This window comes from Lissotriton vulgaris, chromosome 2_1 (assembly GCF_964263255.1).
Source record: "Lissotriton vulgaris chromosome 2_1, aLisVul1.2, whole genome shotgun sequence".
Classification (NCBI taxonomy): Eukaryota; Metazoa; Chordata; class Amphibia; order Caudata; family Salamandridae; genus Lissotriton; species Lissotriton vulgaris.
In genome coordinates, this window is record NC_141687.1 from 1,589,597,234 (window position 1) to 1,589,618,179 (window position 20,946).

The window sequence follows — 20,946 nt, forward strand, 5'->3', positions numbered from 1 at the left end:
TCTGCCTGAATTAATTTATGGCGAATCGCTTTAATACTCGATTGTTTCAGGATTTCCGCCACCGATTGGTTCAGTCTTTTGACAGATCTGTTTATTGCCTTCATGGGTGCGCCCCGAGCCCACGCGAGTCTCGGGATGACTTCCGACCACAGTACTATAGCTTCTGGGAAAATGTTTTTGATTGCTGCTAGGGTAGAAAACAGGGATTCCTTCACTTCTCTCCTCCCGCCTGGAATCATGTTGTTGCCTCCGCAGTGCAACACGAATACGTCTGGCGAAGGCATGCCTTTTGCCAGAGCCGCTTTTACATCCCTCGGGACGTCCGCTAGGTGCTGCCCGCCTATTCCCACCCAATGATGGTCACAACCTCGCATCATGGTCACCCTGTCCCTGAGTGTCTTTCCGAAGTGCGCCCCGGCCCTGCGAATGAAGGAGTGGCCGCACCAACAGATTTGGGTTCTCTTAAGGGAGGTACCTAAAGTAAATATGAAGAGTAAATGTGAAGAGATACAGGCAGTCGATTCTCACAAAAGGAACGCAAGCGAAAGATACGTCAGACTAATTGCGGGCGGATATAACGTTCATAACAGGATGATTTCCAGCGACCCAACCTTTTGATTACCTGTTCGGGTAGGCCTAGGCCAGCAGCCGTTGTCGCTGCTCCAATTCTAAACGAATGTGATGTAAATTCGGCCGGATCCACTCCGATCCGTGCCAAGGCCATTTTTACTACCCGAGTGAACTGGAACCTGGTAAGGGGTAACCCATTCTCATGAATCAAGAGTCTATCATCAGTTCCCTGGGGCCTGACTTGGAGAAATACCCTCAGCAAATTGACCGGACAAAAGGGCTCACCCTCTACTCTACCCAGTTGTAACCAGGTACCTCTACCCAGCGGATCCGTTTTCGATCTCCGCACCCTTAGCCGTAGGACACCTTTGGACTCGATTATATCAGAGCACCTCAGACCCCCTTCCCTATCTGATTTAGACGCCGGGAGTAATTCTGAAATTCTCAGAGCCCCACAAAAGGCCAAGGTATAGGCCACCCGGAACAACTGTGTCTCATACTGGGAGAAACATACGAAAGGGAGAGCTCCTAAGATTTTTATCAGTTTTTCTACGTTTATCGGCCTCCTACAATCTTTCTCCCCGGGCGCTAGGCGCTCCCAACCTCTCATTGCTCTTCTAACTCTCTGGTCTTTAGTCGGATCAGACACCCCCCGTAGACCCGCATAAAATGCTAAAGCCGACAGCTGCCTTTTCATGAATGCTACCGACTTCGCTTGCTCTTTCTGCTGCACGATGAAGCCTAATACACTCTGGGGGGCAAAGATGTCCGCTACACCCACACCCCTCAGGTATGCCATATACGACTCCCATGACCTCTGATACATACTCATAGTCCTTGGAGCCAAGGATGCAGATATCAACTCGGGGGCTGTGGGGCACCAAACTTCCACAGCTCCGCTGGGAAGGCTGACATTGACGTCTCCGCCTGGGGCCAATGCTCCCGGAACTCTGTCAACTTAAAACGAGACAATGCATCAGCCGCTTTGTTTTCGACACCTGGAACATGTTTAGCAGTGAATTGGACATTATGGCTCAGGCATTGCAAAACCAATTCCTTCAACAACCTGAGTACCCAAGTACAGGTGGCCCTCTGGCTATTAATCACCATGACTACGGACATATTGTCTGACCAGAATACTATACTCTTGTTTGCCAGCAGATCTCCCCACAAGTGCAAAGCCACCACTATGGGGAAAAGTTCAAGGAAGGAAATGTTAGTAGTCAGGCCTCGCTTGATCCAGTCATCTGGCCAGCACTGCATACACCATTTTTGACCGAATATAGCTCCGAAACCAATACTACCTGCAGCGTCGGTGAACAGCTCAAGATCCGTATTAGAAGAGCCGGCTGCTCTCCACAATACCGTGCCATTGAAGTCCCTCAAAAAACTTTTCCAAATCATAAGATCCTCTCTAACTGTGGCTGAGAGCCTCACTCTGTGGTGTTTGGCCCGCAGTCCCGACATCGCCCTCGCTATACTCCTGGAGAAGGCCCTGCCCATAGGAATAACCCGCAGAGCAAAGTTTAGTTGACCCAGAAGAACTTGTAGCTGATGTAAGGTTACCTTCCTTGCCCCCAGGCAGCCATCAATAGCGGCCCTAAAGGCATCGACCTTGACTTTTGGCAGCCTGCACACTCCTGCTGTCGTATCAATTTCTATGCGCAGGAAGGTCAAACACGTGGTCGGGCCTTCGTTTTTTTCCGCCGCCAAAGGTACTCCGAGCGCCTCAGCCAAGCGCTGGAAGCCCAGCAGGGCCTTCCTGCACGACTGGGAACCCTCGGGACCCATGAACAGAAAATCGTCCAGGTAGTGGACTACAGCATGTGAGTTGTCCGAGGCCAGAAACTGCTCAACCGCCCATTCTAGGAACCTTGCGAAAGTCTCGAAAACTGCACAGGCAATAGAACACCCCATAGGCATGCACAAATCCAGAAAATAGTTACCGTCGAATGTGAAGCCCAAGAACCTGGTGTCGTCCGGGTGCACGGGCAGTAATCGAAAGGCTGATTCAATATCGGCTTTAGCCATTAGAGCTCCCTCCCCTAATGCCTGCAATTTCTCAATAGCCGTGTCAAATTTGGTATACTTCACTGAGCACAGATCCGGATCTAACTTATCGTTGACTGAAAGCCCTGGGGGACTCGACAGATTATGGATCAAACGGAATTTACCCTCCTCCTTTTTCGGAACTAGACCCAAAGGGGAGCAAACCAGATTATGGGTAGGTGGTTCTGTGAAAGGACCCCCAACCCGCCCCAACGCTACCTCCTTCATGATCTTTTCTCGAGCTGCCTCCATATTTCGCAACACTGAGCTCTGATTGCGAGGTGGGACATTGGAAGGTGGGGCTGAAGACGGGATGCGAAAGCCAATTGTAAAACCCTGCAGTAGGAATTGAGCCTCCCCCAGATTATCGTATTTACTGAGGAGGTGTGTCAGGACATGCCGTTTAATTGGAGTTGGTAGTTTTGTCGGGGGTCTTAGCTGGCTTTCCTTTTGGGGCACTGTGGCTGGCTTGTTCTTTGGGGTTACTGGTTTTCTTAAAACACCTAATCTCTGGATGAGAGGTACCCCCGCAGAAGGAACAGCAGTGTTTGAATTTACACGAGACCCCCCTGGTACACTCATTTCTATTAAACTGCCAGCAGGCCTGTTTTTTCTCACCGATCCCTTTGTCAGTCCGAAAGGACTGGCCCTGAGTTGAGGGCACTGGGGTAGGCGTTGAAGGGGTGGAATAAAAGACTGTATGCCACAAATTAATCTCCCGTTGGTCCCATGCTATACCCGGGTGAACTGCCTTCATCTGCCTGAACATTTTATCGTATTTCAGCCACCCCTGGCCTGGAAACTCCGTTGCCGCTCCATGTATCAATGATATATAACTCATCATTTGTGGGCCTAAAACAGGATATTTTTCAAGCATAACAGCGGCATATATTGCAAATCCCGTGATCCAATTCTTCATGGACCATTCTACCCATGATTTCTTCTGATTGTAATCTCCCTCCTTTCCGGCTTTGGGCTTTCCGGCCGCCACCCCCGCGTTTATAAGGTCGAACACTTCTATGTATTCGCCTCTGAGTATCCTGTCCTTCATATCTGCTGGCACATGCCAAGTTATCCCCGCGGATGGCGATAAGGTCATCGAGGAAGAACCAAACATTAGAGGGCTGAAAGCTAATAACGGGGAACCAGCTGGTTGCCCCCCAAACCCTCCCTGCATCTGGCCATTAGAGGGACCCGGAACCTCACCCACTGCATTCGCCCTTGAGCCCTGACTTGGACACCCTAGATTAGAGAAAGCGGTCATCGCTAAGGGGGACCCGTGAGCTGAGTAAGCAGGAAACATTGAGCTCACCGGGCTGCTACCTATCGCCTGACCATGTGACCCATATAATTGCATCCCTGGTAACTGAGCGACCCCCCCGGCTGAACCCAAACTTGCGACACTCCGCTACCCGGCTGTGCCACTACTGGCGGTAACATACCGTGCGGACTGGACCCCCCCACAGAAGTGACGGGGAACCCTCCTATCAGCGTAGGCCTAGTTGCCTCATACTGCCCATCGGCGTCATCTGTGTCGTTTTCTGCGCCTGAGTTCGAATCAATTGCCTCTGGCGCCTCCTCCTCACCTGGTGATACTGGTCGTGAATCTGTTGGCCTAGACCGCTTGCCTCTTGCCGAGCTTCTAAGCTTTTCTGGGGTCTGCTTCGTTCTTTTGCCTCTCCCCCTCTCCTCCTGAGAGTTCGCATCTGCTTTAGCCCTGTCTCTCATATTCTTAAGTACCCAATCCATGCCCTTCTCTCTTGTGAACTCCAGCAGCTCCGTAAAGGCAAGGAATTCCTCCTTCTTGGCTGCGGGTTGTTTACCCTTCGGTACCTTCTTCGACGGCATCCTGCACTTAAAGAAAACAACGTTAAAAAACTTATCGAGAGACGCAAACGGCTTTTTAGGCCCACCGCGCCACGGATGTGCCCGGGCCCCAGGAAATCGAATGATCGAGCGCCAGCGCTCGCCCTCCCCCCCCGGACACGAGGATTTACCGCTGCAAACCCCCCCCTGCCAACAACATTTAAATCCAGAAACTAAACACGAAAGGCTGTAAAAGGCTGCAAGGAAATCTAGCACACACTGCAAGGCCCGCTAACCTAAACCACGAGTCGGGTAACTCTCGCTGTATACTCTAACGCGATGCTCCCACGATGTCTTCTCTTGGAGACGTCCGACTCCTGGATGATCAGCGGACAAAGAGGGGGCCTCTAGGCTGGTCGCGGGCTTTTAAGCCTCGCGCCCTACTAACACTTCCGGGGCGTACCTCGTCCTTTGTTCCCATTGGTCCTGACGCGACGCTCACTTCCGGGTCACGCAACCCGGAAGTGACCCGGCTCCGGGTCGGCCCTTTGGCTGCCACTAACGACGCCATTCCCCGATGAGGGTTGGCGCCTTCCATTCTCAAGTACAAATCCTCTAGGACTTTACAGATAATTTTATAATTGGCACCAAATGTTGTCACCTGGCGATTGGAGGAGAGGACTGATGTCTACTGTCAGGCATACTAGGAAGAGACTCCTGGATGGAAGCTGGGCGCACGCCGGCGGTAAGGGCTTCATTGTGCACGTTGGCTAACGTGCGGCAGGTTGAGAACCAATCATAATATTCAATTGGAAACCCATCTATTGCAAGCTGGGTCATGTATTGCTTTCTTTACCTCAGCCACAGTAACAGTTTTGTCTTACTCCTCTTGTAGCAAAGCATTGATGTTGGGCAGGGGGATTAGGAAACATCTGAATGTGCCAGGGGGTGGTGCAGAAGGTGCCTTGTATAGTATGAGCTAAATGCTTGCAGTAGGGATCCCGCAAGGCTTTAATCAGAAAAGCAACCGGGTGCACCGCCTAAGTGAGCGCACTGTTTCTGTGTAAACTATAGTTCGGTGGTGCAGATGGGTGAGTGGAAAAGCCCTTTGAACCACTCAATCTGAAGTAGACTGAGCTACCTTAAGTACAGATTACGGGTTTACCCAAATGCACTCAGACAACAGTAAAACATATATTATGTAACATGTGAAGAAATAGTACAAAAGACAAAATGACAGAAGTATCTTGGATGCTCCAGAGGGAGAGTAGTCCGTTGGAGTCCTTTATTATGTCAAACGGCTGGCTGTCTGAGTGCATTTGGGTAAACCCGTAATCTAAATGCTTTCACTGTTGACTGCAAGTTGTAATGGGTTGTTGACAAAAAGGGCAGCACAACCCAACTTTACCAAAGATACTTTAGTGTAGTGCAACTATGGTATGGTGGATCCTTTATCCAAGGCAAGGCATTCTTTTATAATTCTCTGGTTTAGCTCCAAGTCAGAACCTGCCCATACTTTGAACCACCTCACTATGGGGGAAAGGGCTAATTTATCCGCTATCAGTGACTTGAGAACCCACACTGATCAACTGTAATTAATAGAATATTATATTATGTATCATATTATATGAATCTGTTGAGATGCCTGAAATGGGCTTAACTTGCTAACTACACACACACTTTGAGTTGGTGTAATGGGAGGTTGGTTGCAGACCTTATGTACAAATCCCACTGTGTATGGCCAACGACATGAAAACAGGTGTTGGTTTTAGGTTGGCTTCTGTGCACGACCTAGTTGCTGGTCACAAACAAAACTGGCAGACAACCCTCACTGCACATGCCTAAGGTCATAATCTACAGAAAGTTGGCTGCAAAGGAGGCTGATTGCTAGGCATGTTCGAGGCCAGACTTTGCAGCAGATGGCCAATGGCTTTCCCCAGCAGGGAATATCTGCAAGGTGGGGGCACAGCATGGCCAGAAAAGCTATATAAAAATTCTGTGATATACCAAATGAATCTTTCCACCAATGGAGACCACCAACGCCCTCATTACAAAAGTATGCACAGGGGAAAATCCCATAAAAATCCAAAAGATGTGGAATTCTGAGTGTTAAATGCATATTGCCTATGGTATGCCTCATTATAAAGTTGAAAACATGAGGTAAATACCTCACAGATAGAAAATGGCATTTACCATGTGTGATAAATACTCATTCCTATTGCGCCCAATGTGTAATGAGAGCTATATTACATTTTTTCACCCCCATTTTGGTTCCTTTTATTTCTAAGCAAGTGAGAAATTATCACTTTTCAAAATATGAGAGTGGAAACGAGTGTTAGACTTTTCCCAGTGAAAATGTTTAGGCAATCTTTCACGTGAACCTAGAAATACATGTCCCTGATGAACAAAATGCATATATACACTAGTTCCCCGACCCACAAATGTAAAATCAGACGAAAGTCTAACTTTACGACTTTCGGTGTTCTTAAAGGGCATCTACTACTTGTAAATGCCCTTTGTGACTACCAAAAGTCGTAAAGTTCAACTTTTGGTATTCACTAACGGCATTTAAGTGTAGTAAATGCCTTTTATGAATACCAAAATTCGTACAGTTAGACTTTCGTCTCAGTTTACATTTGTGAAGCAGACCCTAGGTCTGTTTCTCCTAAGTTAAACAAATAACAAGAATTGGCAGTGGTTCAAGCAAAATCAGAGCTACATCTATGTACATAGTACAGAAAAAAAAATGAACACGCTTAATTTCATCCAGTACGAATTTGTTGTTTTAAGTACTAAGCCACTTCTGCACTGCACGTCTCCACTGTCCGCATTAATATATTCGCTTAATATATCTTCTTGAGCAAGAGTCTAAATAACAGAGACTGCATTGATCTGCAGAATTTAATAATACTCCTTCTGCAGGCTTCTGGAAAACGTAATATTTAATCCCTTCATACAGGACGTGCAAATAACGAAATGCAGCTGTGAAAACGTTGATATATGCTGATTCATATTTATGTTCAGCTATAGGTTTACACATCACACGTTTCAAAAGCCACTTCCGTCTCTTCTGTCAGACTCAACTCTTTTTCGAAAAACTGTGTTTATTTTCGGTGTGTCTTAGGTACAGATTTCCAGAGCCAGAAAAAGCATGGAGGGTTGAAACGGTCAATATCATGACTTTATACACATCAGCATATTCACATATCGACTCCCTCGACCTTTTTCATTGCAATGTAGCAAATGTTATAAATCTCAAAAATGATGGTTTATCCTCAAAAGACACCATGTACCAACAATATGGATCCTACATTTTTTATATTAGGTAAAAACTGCATAGATAACGTTTACAAATAGAATATGTGCAGAATGTGTGCAGTGACTATGTTTTTGCTGTTTGTTTTTTGAGGTCACATCTAGTCAGCAGACTTATGGCTTCATTCATTGAATACTAACCCACATGTAATGGACAGTCTGAAAAAGCAAGATACTAATTTACGAAAAGAAAACGTTAACTGCTCAGAGAAATGTTTTACGCTTGGACAACAAGTAATTGCATCCCCAAAAAAGTAGAGCACCCCTTTCTTTTGCTCCATTTCTCTGCCTAACTAGCAATCTCCCCCTGACAATCTAACTCTCTCACATGGCCTTTCCTCCAGCCGAGGCCGGCAGTGGGAGTACCTGCAGGGCGGTGACGTAGGGAGGGGGAGGGGCAGGGGAGGCTGGATAGTAATGTATGGATTACAGAGCTTCCCAGGTAAGTAAAGATTTAAGTAAATAAAACGAATTTCGTTGAGTGCACTGCATCCCCAAATGTGATGCAGTGCGCGCAAAAAAAATTGTTTGATTTATTTAAATGTTTACTTTCCTGTAAAACTCCTACCTCCCACCCTGCCCCTCTCCACGTCACCGCCCTGCAGGTACTCCCACTGCCGGCCGTTGCTGTTTCTCTCCATCATTCACTCTTTTCCGATGTCCAACTCTCTCACTCCCACCTCACTCTCTCCCAACTCTCTATTGTTCAGTTTTCTCCTTTCCTGCCTCTCCTTCTCTCACCTTCTCCATTTCTCACTCCCACTCTATCCCTCCATCCCTTTTTCTTTCTCAAATTCTTTTTTTTTTTTCCTATGACTCTAACATTCATGGTCCAACTTTGTACCTAATTCTATTCTGACCTATTTATGTACGGACATCAACCACTCACTCTCTTTTTCTCCCTCTCCCTCTTTCTCTTGCTCAGCATCATTTCCACACCCTTGCCAATTTCCTCCATTTGATCATCTCGCTCTGATCTATGCCACTCTACTATGTTGTCAATCTTCATCTCTCTATGTCACTTCCTTTCTCTCTATAGTACTCGCTGTCTCTTTCTCTTGCTCCTTCTCTATATCTCTCACATTCAGGGCCTTATTTATGAGCCCTTACTCCGCATTTGCATCACATTTTTGTGACGCTGCGGCGGTGCAAAAAATGTGCCACACTGCACCCTATTTACAAAGGGATGCATCTAGGCAGATGTGTTACTTTGTAAAACCCTGTGCTACATTATACCTAAGTCAGGTATACTATATGCAGGGTGGTTGTTCCGTTGCAAAAAAAGCTCATAAACGTGGAGCAGTGAAATCAATGAGATTGTACTGCGCCACTGTAATGACCGAATTCTCAGACCAAGAATTACCCACTCACCTATATACAACCAACCCGGCCAAAACGTAACACCAACCCTTCCCGAACCCTATTTACAATGGTTCCTGAATACTTACCCGGGAATGGGGCACTCGCAATATACAAGCTTATATCATCAAAAACACTGCAAGATCTAAGGGATTACTAAGAATAGTCACAAATAACTATGGAATTCCATGTCCCATCCTATGATCTTACCTTATAGTTCCTTGTTCTCTCTCTCTCTCTCTCTCTCTCTCTCTCTCGCCCTCTCTCTCTCTCTCTCTCTCTCTCTCTCTCTTTCTCTCTCTCTGACACAATGTCTCTTTCTTTCTATTATTAACTATTGTAGTCTTTCCTTCCTTCTCAGTCCCACTCTTTCTCTCTGTTTTTCCCTTACATACCCACAATTGCTCTCTATCCCTCTCCCATTTCCCTATGTCTCACTAACTTACTCTCTGCCACACATTTTCAGCCTCTCTCACTAAACCTGTGTCTCTCTAGTACTTTTTTACTGTGTTATCCTCACTCTGTCCCCTTTATTACCCCTCTCCATCGGTCCATAATTTGCCTGCCTTACTCCTGAATCACTGTCACTCTATTCCTTCAGCATGTCTGTCTGTCTCAATATTTCTAATTCTTTATTTGGAAGACAATGCATTTGCTCTGGACCAATTATGACTGGATTAGGTCTTTGGCTTCAGGTCTAACGTTGTTGTCTGACTATGGCAGAATAATGCTGTAATTCAACCTGTAAAAAAAACCTTTTGTCAGGTGGTCAAAACCTTCCTTTTAAATATTAATTCACCCCCGTGTAGGCTTTATAGTCCACAAGACACAGTACATAGTATTTAGGAATATGGCATGCAAGAATTTAATGGTATCATGTCCTTACAGTGATTAACAACTAAAGGCTATTTTTCCCTGTACTAGGCCTAGATGGCCTATGTAGGAAACAAGAGTACAGATTAAAATTGATGCTAAGACAGTACTTGTGCATCCACTGCCTGGTAGCTAGAAACCCCTACTTTTGTTCTATCAGACTTCTCTGTTGGGTGTATTATGGTTATAGTAGCTGCCCCAAACTGGATTTTAGTTTTAGATGTGGAAACACGAGTAATACCATAGTACACTCCCCACACAAACTCCTGCTCACAGAGCCCAAGTCCAGTGTGGTCAAAGACTCTTGCCATCTTGAAAATGTATTAAGTGGGTAGGGTTGGCCTAGGAACTTTAGGTTAGGGTGTTCCTAGGCATCATTCCCAACCACTAGGTAGTGGAAAGCATAAAAGTTGGATCTCCAGACACCCACTTCAGAACTCCCATAGATCTGAGGAAGAGCAGAAGAGATGAGACCCACTGTCTGTGACCTGAGAGGTTCCCTGAAGGACTGAACCTACTCCCTCTTGCACCCAGGACAAAGAAATGAACTAATATTCCAATTGTAAAGCAAACAGCTGCTAGAATAAGAGGGAAAGTGGCTGCCTACGATATTCAGCATGACTGGAATAGCCAGATTTGAATCCTTTTCTAAAATGAGGGTTTATTGTGAGAACACAAATACATAACGACCATGCATTCCAGGGTTTGTGGGCTAGATAAGGATCGGAGTGGCCTCCCTGATAGGAATGCCACACTGGTGGAACTACAAGCATCAGGTGATTGCAGGATGTTAAAGAGCTGGAAGGAACATAATGCTGAATTCTGTTCCTGAGGCAAACAGGACCTTTGTGGTGAAAGACACGAAACGAAGCAGCAGGCACTTAAAAGAGATGCGCTTGGGGGCGTAGCCAAGATGGCGGCGGAGTAGGACGCTTCTCCAAGCCGCTCCGGTGCCGATCCGACATAGCTTCTTATAGCAAGTGCAGCGGAAGTTCCCCTAGCATAGCGGAGTGGTCCGGTGCCGTCAATGGAGCGGAGCGGCGTCTAGGGCGACCACGGGACCGAATAAGCTTTGAGGCCTACGAGGCCCCGGCCTCGCGTGGTTCGTGGCACCCGCTATTGGGAGAGGCGAGGCCCTCCTACGATCCCGCCCAAGACCACCCTGTGCTGATCGAGAGAGGAGGAGCGCTCCCTGCCGACGAAGCGGCCGGCCTGGCCTCCGGTGCGCCTTGGGGGTGTTCGGTGAAACTGGCCTGTGGCGTGGAGCGGGACCACGAGGTGTTGAGGCGGAGGTGCAACGACACCCAGCAGTGACCATCGAGGGGAGGCCCGGTGATGCCGAGGGCAGCTGTGGTGAATCGGCAACAGGTGGGGTCCCGTGCTGGACTGGAGGTGGAGCGTGGAGCCGGTCCAGCGGTGGTGGCCGGCGCGCCCAGACGAGAGCAGATGTGCCTGTGTTGAGGACGTGGCCTACGTGATAGCACGGCATCCCTAACTGGCCGCCATAAGACTACAGACCGGCGGTACGCTAAGAACGCCGCCGGTTGGAAACCGTAAAGTGTACGAGCACGTGCGGGCCGGAGGCCTGGGCTGCTGTGTGGGCCGTGTGAGCGAGTCGGAAGCGCTACGGAATACAGTTTGTAGCTTGGACATTGGAACCGCGGGCCCCGACTCTGGACTCGAGGTGGAGTGAGCTGTAAGGGCCCGACACCGAGGCACGCCATTTTTGTTTGGCCTCTTGGCGTCCGGGCTGAGTGCTGCCCGCCAAGATGTCCAATACACTGCCCAAGGGGCGTCCGGGGAAGGATGGCGCTTCGAAGTCCTCGCAGCAACCGGCATCCCCAGGGGCTAGTGGCTCGTCGAAGCAGTCGGACGATGAGGCACCTGTGACGAAGGCCTTTATGTCCGAGCTTTTTGCCTCCATCAAGGAAGACATCTCAGAGCTCCGTGCACAATTAGCGTCCGACTTGCGGGACATACGGAGGGATGTGGATGGTCTAGGTGAGAGGGTAGCGACCTTGGAGGACCATGATTTGAGTGTGGCCAATGACGTACATCTGTTGCAGCAGGATTTCATCCGCCTCACAGAACAGAACTTTGACTTGCAGACACACACGGAGGACCTGGAAAATCGTTCCCGCAGGAACAACATCCGCACTCGAGCAGTACCGTGGGATGGTGAGGCGGGCGACCTGCGTGGCTACGTTCAGGAGTTGTATCTACAGATATTGGACGAGGAGGATGTGCAGGAAATTCAGATGGACAGAGTACATAGAGTGGGGTTGCCTAGGCGAGGGGGGGGGCCCCCTCCTGACATTCTCGTCTGTGTACATGATTTCCAGGTGAAAGAACGCATCCTCCGCAAGGCCAGGGCCATCACATCGTTGCAATTCAGGGACCACCGCCCTCAGCTTTATCAGGACTTAGCGGCCTCTACGCTACGGAAAAGGAGGGAGTTCCGTCCATTGACTGCTTTTTTGCGGGAACGTAACACGCCTACTCCTGGGGTCATCCCTTCAGGATTATCTTCCGATGGCAGAACCGGCTCGCACAGATTCGCTCCCTCCAAGTAGCGAAGGACCTCTTGGGCCTGGAGGATGTGCCGCCCTCTCAGGGAGCGACCGCTTCCCCATCTCGGAGGCGCCACCGCTCTTCTTCCTGGCACAGAGTGGGCGCTTCCCCTGATCGGCGGCGGCCGGATCGCACTACCAGCCTGCAGGAAAGGGGCAGCGCGGTGGCATCGGTGGCCTCGGCTACCTTGGCTGACTCACTGCAAAGTTCCGGAGCAGCGTGACCTCTGCTTTGAAGATGGATCGGCACTGGAGGGGCGTCAGCCTTCTGGTCTGGGGGTATGGATGTACTTTTGGAGGAGACACCCCTGACCATGGCCGTGGGGGTTACCGTGTTGGTTCCCCTACCCCACTTCCGATTTGGAAGGCCCCTCACGAACTTTGGACTTCTGGACATGATGAGTATTTTCTTCGAATTTACGGTTTTGAGTCTGTTATTCCTATTGTTTTTCTCTTTGTGGGGGGGGGTTGGGAGTTGGGGGGTTTGGGGTGAAGGGTGGGGGGGGTCCCATGACGGTGAAGAGGGGAGGGCTGCTGCGAGGATGCTTGTTGCTGTGTGTGAGTGCTCTGGATTGGTGTGGGCGGATTGGAGTTGCGGACAGGATTGCTGCGGGTGGGTGGGAGGCTTTGGGGTACAATGGGGGGAGCGTAGCTGGTCCTCTGACGTTGCCTCTGACCGGAGGGCTCCTGAGTACGGGGGAGGGGACTCTTGGGGTGGCAGTGGAGAGTTCTGGGGTTCATTTCTACTATGCCGCTTAGCATAGGAACTTGGAACGTCAAGGGTATGAATTCGCCACAGAAGAGGCAGAAGGTGTGGAAGTATGTAGTGGATCACCAGCTTGATATAGTGGGGTTGCAGGAAACTCATTTGGCACAAAAGGATGAGTTGCGTCTATGGCATAGGGCATATCCCATTATCTATAGGTCTTCCGCTGCCACGAAACATAGGGGGGTGGCCCTCCTTTTCCGCGCTGCGCTTCACTTCCAACCTGTAGAGGTGCGTAACGATAAGGATGGCCGTTGGTTGATGGTCAAGGGGCTCATTCAGGGATGACTATGCACCTTTGTGGTGGTGTATCTTCCCAACGCTGGTCAGAATAAGTTTTTACAAAGCTTGTTGCAGAAGGTTGGGGATTTTGCGGAGGGACATCTGTTTCTGCTGGGGGATTTTAACCTGTTATGGGACAAGGAGATGGATAGCTCAGGGGGTCATAGGGCGGGTATGGGAGTGTTTTCTGCTTCAACGCAACAGGAGGTGGGGGACCTGGGGATGATTGAAGGTTGGCGATTTTTCCACCCTACTGCAAAGGATTACACGTTCTTCTCCCACGTACACCACTCCTACTCCCGCTTAGATTACATTTTTCTTTGGCCAATCACTGCGTGGGGACATTGTGGATGCCGCCATTCTTCCGATATCCGTTTCAGGCCATAGTTTGCTGGTGCAGTTTTTTGATCTCAACCCCCCGTCGGATACCTCGCTCTCGAATACGTGGGACGCCTTTAAGGCCTTAATCAGGGGCACGTGTCTGGGTCTTAACTCGCAGCTCAACAGTCTGGGGAGGAAAGACCGTGAGGCCCTGGAGGCTGAGGTGGTCAAGCTCGAACGAGCTCACAAGCTCAACCCCTCGAGGGTGACCCTCCGTCCACTGACAACGGTGAGGGGGAAATTGAGGGCCCACTACACCAATAGGGCCGAACTCACGCTCTTGAGACTGGGGCGACAATCCTATTCCTGTGGTAACAAGGTGGGCAGGCACTTGGCACGTCAATTGCGGGATAGGAGAGAGCGAGAGTATATAGGAGGCATCAGAGATGCTGTGGGTGTGCTGCAACATTGGGACGAAGGCGGACATTTTTGGACGCTTTTATGCTGATCTGTACACGGGAGATAACCTGGGAGCAGAATCCCAAAAAGAGTATCTGCGACGTCTGCCCCTACCTCGAATATCTAAAGAATGGAACGAATTATTGGAGGCGCCGATCTCTAGGGAGGAGGTTCTCTCAGCCATTAAAAACTTGAAGTTGCACAAGGCACCGGGTCCGGATGGTTATACCGCTGTTTTTTACAAGGCGTATGCTACCGAGTTGTGTGACTTCCTAGTGTCTCTTTTTAACGATATGGCAACATCCGGGGCTTCTACAGGGACTCTGGCAGAGGCGGAGATCACGGTCCTGCCGAAGCCAGGGAAGGATCTAGCGCGCTGTGCGTCTTTTCGCCCCATAGCTTTACTTAACATCGACGCTAAATTATATTCAGCGATCCTGGCGTGCCGCCTAAAGGATTTGATGCCGGCGATCATTCACCCGGATCAGTCCGGTTTTATCAAAGGACGCCAGACCCACTATAATACTCGTAGAGTGGTTCATTTAATTGAAAAGGCGGACAGGTTCCGTATTCCGGCAGTGCTTGTGGGCCTGGACGCGGAAAAGGCTTTTGACCGGGTGGATTGGGGCTTCCTGTTTAATACGCTGACGGCTTTTGGTTTTTCAGACAAATTTATCACTATGGTGAGGGCGAACTTCTGCAGTCCACGATCGAGAGTGGTGGTGAATGGCCAGTTGTCGGCCTTCTTCCCGCATTCGAGGGGCACCAGACAGGGCTGCCCCCTCTCTCCCTTGCTGTTCGCGCTTAGCATTGAACCCCTGGCGGTGGCGGTGAGAGGACATGAGGGGGTGCGAGGCATACCGTTCACAGGAGAGCAACATAAGATCTTGCTCTTCGCGGACGACATCTTGTTCTCGGTGGCGGACCCGGCAAGTTCCTTGCCTTGCGTTAGGGAGATTCTACTAGAATTTGAGGAAGTGGCGGGATTTAAGGTGAATTATGGCAAATCATATATTCTGAATTTGACTCTCTCACAAACTGACGTGGCTCATGTGCGGACGCTGACTCCACTGGCCTGGGCAACCGGGTCGATTGTTTACCTGGGAGTCCACCTGACCCCGACGGTGGGCAAACTATTTGCAGCCAACTTCCCACCCCTCGTGGCGAAGACCCGAGCCGAATTGGAGAGATGGAAACCCAAATTCCTATCCTGGTTGGGTAGGATACACGCAATTAAGATGGTCCTTCTCCCCAAATATTTGTACTTATTCCAGGCCCTACCTATTCCGCTAGATAGCGCTTACTTTCGGCAGCTTAAAACGCAGATACTGCGATTTGTTTGGCAGGGGGGCCGAGCCCGACTGTCCTTCGCAGTCTTACGCTGGCCTAGATCGGAGGGCGGAGTGGGTCTTCCGGACCTGAATCTCTATTACAAGGCAGCCCAATTGAGGGTATTGGTGGAATGGTCGCAGCAGCTTTCAGAAAAACATTGGCTGCATATGGACCGGAGTGTGGCTGGCCGCTCTATATGGGATCTGGCCTGGAAGCCGAAGAGGGATCGCCCCTTGAACGCTTATATTAGTACCCCCACGGGTACTACATTGAAGGTCTGGAATGCCTTGGCTACTGACGAGCGGTGGACAACTTTCCCATCTCCGTTCACGCCATTGCATTTTAATCCGGCCTTTCCGCCAGCGCTTAGTGAGGGGGCTTTTGATGCCTGGAGGGAGGGTGGCTGTAGGGCAGTAACCCACCTGTTTCATGGCTCGGACCCTTTGACCTTCGCTAACTGTGTACGGGACTATCAGGTGCCACAGACCGATAGGTATCGGCATGCCCAATTACTACACTGGGCCACGTCGCTGGGGGTGCTGGAGGCGGCTACGAGACCCCCTCGACGTTCGAGGCTTTTTTGCTGCAGACGTCCACCATGAAGGGAGTTATCTCCTTCCTCTATCAACTATTGCTTAAATCCGAACTGTCCCCTAGGCCGCGTTATATGGAACAGTGGGAAGAGATGGTGGGTAGAGATGTTACCGATAATGAATGGTCGGCACTGTGGCGGGATATGACCCAATTTAACCACTCGATACATCTTAGGGAGGCACATTTAAAGACTCTCACGCAATGGTATTTATGCCCGACTAGGCTCCACCGCATCTACCCGGCTACCTCGGATAAATGCTGGAGAGGATGTGGACTCCTAGGGGACTTCCGCCATATTTGGTGGGACTGCCCGGTGATTCGGCCCTATTGGGAGGAAATCCTCTCACATATCAAAGATATCCTCCAATACCCTATAGAGGACTCTATGGCCTCTGTACTGTTGGGTCTGCGAGACCCCGGTCTTGAACACCAAACACGATCTGATAAAAAGATTATGTGGTTGTGCCTGGGGGCGGCCAAGCTCACGTAAGCGGCGGCATGGAGGCGAAAGGAGGCACCAGCTCTGTGTCACGCTCGGCTTTGGAAGCTTTTAAGCTTGGAAAGAATGGCGGACATCTTCCCCGGTAATTACAAGAATTTCATACATGTATGGGGACCCTTGGTTGCCTTCCTATCTAAAGGCCTGCCGTCGGCTGTTTGCCCAGCATCTTTGAGATCGCTACACCTCTTCCAAATTTAGTGTGGCTTTATGAATGAGTATGGTAAGTGTGTGTCACCGTCATGGGGGGGGAGGGGGGATTGGGAGTTGCATTTTCTTTCCTTTTTTTCTTTTCTCTTTTTGTCACTGAGGTGCACGTTCGCGTCTGTAGGAGCATTTGAATGGACTACACAGGCTCAGGGACCTTCTTGCTTTGGGACTTCCTCTCTCTACAATGCACAGCACCGATGGTTGACTGTTTTCCCTATTGCTCTTATTCCCTGCAGGTACCTAGATTGACTGGCCTAGATTTATCTTTGCGGTGTGCCAACACCATCGTTTTGATTTGGAATGCTCCCCCTGCGTGGGGTACTGTGCGGCACCTCAGTGCTCCTTTCCTGTGTTTCCTTTTGTTCTATGCAAAATAACAATTTAAAAAAAAAGAGAGATGCGCTTGCAAACCGGAAGCCAATGTAGAGATCTTAAGTAACCCAAGATTGAGTCATGTCTGGGAATGCTGATGGGTAGCCGGGCAGCATCTTTCTGAACCAGCTGGAGACTCAGGAGAAGGTACTGCGCAAGGCCACGATAAAGATTGTTCCCACAATCTAGGTGGGAAATAATCAGAAAATACACAATAGTTTACCTTGAACATTCAGGGACCAGGCACAAGAGGTTTTTAGGCTTTTTAAAATCGAAAAATTAGTAGAAGTAACAGCTTTCATCTGTAGGTCAAAAAAAAGTGTTGCAATCAAATCTGATCACCCGGTTTCTTGCCTACTGCACTGGAAAAGGAATGGAACCCACTTCTGAAGGCCCTTAAGCACTAAACAAAGAGAGGGCAAACAGCGTAAAAGAGCAACCTTAGTTTTAGATGCATCAAAATGTAAGCAGCTCTATTTCATTCATTCTGCCACTCACACCAAACAGAATTGAAAAGACTGTGGAAGATTGCTATTACCCTTGGTAAAAGTCAACAGGAGCTGAGTATGGTCTGCATACAACACCACCTTGAACCCAAGAAGCTGGATAATGTCTGCCAGTGGCGACACATTGACCCGCCGTCAGCATACATAGCGCCTCATTCATCAGCAGCAAAGGAGAGACAGTCAAGTGGGTGCCTGCAATGGTGGAAAACTGCCCTGCACAGCAGGGTCTAAACTTATTGATCTGTCACCGCTGCCACACCTCCTGTACTCACTGGACACCCTCAGGTCCCGGGCAGTAGAGGGCTGAAACCGTCAGCGGGGCAGTGCACTCCCGATGAGGCACAGGGTCAAGGCTGATTTGCATATGGCCATGTCTGAACTGCCGTGGTGCGGAGTGCAAAAAAACGATGGATTTAGGCCCAGATATCTGTACTGGGGTGAATATATGACATTGTTCTGCATTCTGTCCATCAATTGTTGTTTTTGCACAAACTGTTAGTACCAATTCTCGTCTAAATGCATAAATGACATATTAGAGAAAATGCCCCAGAGTAGACAACATTTTGATATTTTTAATAATTGTAGGGATCATCATCTGGATATAAAGGTTTCTGTCTGAGACAATAAGGGGGTTACAACATATGTAGCTCTATGGCAGCAGAAATGAACCAGACAATGGTTCTGTGAAGGCAAACTGGTGTCAAATATCTGCAGTAGGACACAAGCAGTGGCTCAGGCAAAGATACACAGTGGTCATCTTAATTCAAACTGGGACCAATATCCAAATGGTGGTATTGGGAATATGAATGAGGAGTTCCTGTCAATTGGACGTCTAATATGAAAATGGAGATTGCACAATATAAGCAAGGGCACAATGGCCATGCGGAGGAGACCAAGCCAATAGGTCACTGTCTCGTGGGGGTGAGTAATAGGGTAATATTGTGCAGGTAGACAGAATTGATTTATAATTGAGATATCTCAGATTTTTTTTCTTAAGAGTGCACCATAACAGGAAGTTCCAAGTGAAGTACGAAAAGTATACTATGGTCATCTCTATATCTCTAATTGTAATGAAATCAATACCTGCTGGGACACCTGTCACTGTCATAATAGGGGATCTGTGCAACTAAATTACTTAAAGTTCCTAAATCAGGTCCATATTTTGGAATACCAAGTTCTTATTAATCTTTCAATGCAAAATTCTAGTGTGACTGCAGTCATGCAGCACTGCGTTGAACCATGGTCCACCAGGGTTTTCTTTTTTGACCTGAGTATTCAAAGAAATCTATTCTCTTGAATTTCAGATATTTTAGCTTTTTCTTTATATTTAGATGAAAATATCACAATTCTTTGGGAAATCAGTTTTATAGTCAGATAGAAAAAGTTAATTCAACGGAACTTTCTTATCTTTGAAGTTGAAATGCGAAATATGTAAGTAGCCTAAGTATATATATGCTGAACAAATGTGATGATTAAAGGTATTTGCATACATCTTAGCTACTGCGAAGTACAATGTGCAATATTTCATCCTATCACTTTGTAGCTCTGCTGTACTATTAAGAAAACAAACAACCAGGGGGTGTGCATGGAGCACACGGCGGATGGCGGTGCACGGGTGAAGCTCCTCGGCGCGGTGCGAATGAACTGCATTTAGACGTCAGCATCGGAGATTTAACAAGTCGTTTTCGGAAGCGGATGCTGTATTAATGAGGAAGGAGTCCTCCAATGTCTCAGACATGGCTCTGAAACCTATGTTTTTGTATTTTATGATCCAGCTCGGAACGAAGATAGTTTCGGCCGTCATTTTGAATATGCTACTCAAGACCTCACGACAGCAGAATGCTGCATCACAGACTTGGCCCTGGCTTGCTTATATTTATATTGCACTAATTATAAAGCACTTGCTGTGTTTCTAACAAGTTGAGAGCTTTAAGGGTGGTGACCTTATATTAATATAGAATGCTTGGAAGAAATTACTCTTTCCACCTCAAAGAGTTCTCTTCAGGAGCTGTCATTTTGTTTTCCGGAGACTATTGGAAATTTTACAGTTTATGAGAGGAAATAGGGGTGGCTGCTCCTGTTTCATGTGCATTGACTTTTTTTCTTTTTTCCTTCCATTGGAAAAGTCATCTCAACATCATATTAGTTTAGCATATGACGGATTTCTTAAAATTTCTATTTTTGAAGTTGTTATATGCCCCCATTTTCTCCGAGGCATTAAAATTACTCCTTATCCTATGTGAAGACTGAAAAAATGTGGGCCACGTGCATCAACTTGCTAAAATGGAAGACTCCTTCGTATCCCTGTCTAAAGATTCTTTTCCTAATAGCTCAACCCCTCAGGTAACAGGGAAAGCAAACATAAAGCGCTTGAAGAAAGACCCTTCATACCGCCGCAGAAATCTTCCTCTCCTGTATCCTTAGATTTATTGTTGGAGCAGATATGTTCTCTTCGCCCTTTTATAGAGGATACAAGCAATAAATTGCAGTTTTTCACAGACAATTGGTCTAAAATGGATGAACGCCTAATTACAGTAGAAGAAAATGTCTCTTCTTTTGTTCCAGCTGTTGCTGAAGTCAGTGTTGTGCAAACACACATTTCTTTATTTCAAAAATAAGTGGAGGACCTTGAAAACCAAAACAGAGGAAATAATCTTTGCATTTATGGCTTGTGGTAGGGTACGTATGGTTCTGACTCCCTCGCTTTTCTCAAATCCTTTCTTCCTAAACTGCTACATTTACTGGAGGATACTGTGCTCAATATCCAGCGCACCGACAGACTGGGACGACAACTGCCTGTAACATCACACTCACAAAGACCAAGAAGAGTTATCCTGTACTTCCTTGAATATACTGATCTGTTAAAAGTTCTAACTGCTGCCAAGTCAATTAAACACATTGTATGGTCTGGCTCTACCTTATTTTTCTCTCAAGACTATGCCAAATCTACTGCAAACAGATGTAAGGAATTCCTCAATATGAGACCCGATCTACCCACGTTGGAGGCCCGATATGGACTTTTTTACCCTTGCCTCTTCAAAGTTACTTACAAGAACAGAACCA

The 20,946-nt window shown here is 48.1% G+C and overlaps 1 protein-coding gene across 1 annotated transcript; it reads right to left on the reverse strand.

The window, feature by feature from the left end:
- Window positions 1–553: 553 nt before the first annotated feature.
- On the reverse strand, window positions 554–8,749 carry LOC147732938 (uncharacterized). The gene is made up of 2 exons (XM_086955173.1): window positions 8,630–8,749; window positions 554–1,069 (listed from the first exon to the last, which is right to left on the reverse strand). Exons 1-2 carry the CDS (start codon window positions 8,747–8,749, stop codon window positions 554–556), a joined length of 636 nt encoding a protein of 211 aa, XP_086811299.1.
- Between the last annotated feature and the right edge of the window lie 12,197 nt (window positions 8,750–20,946).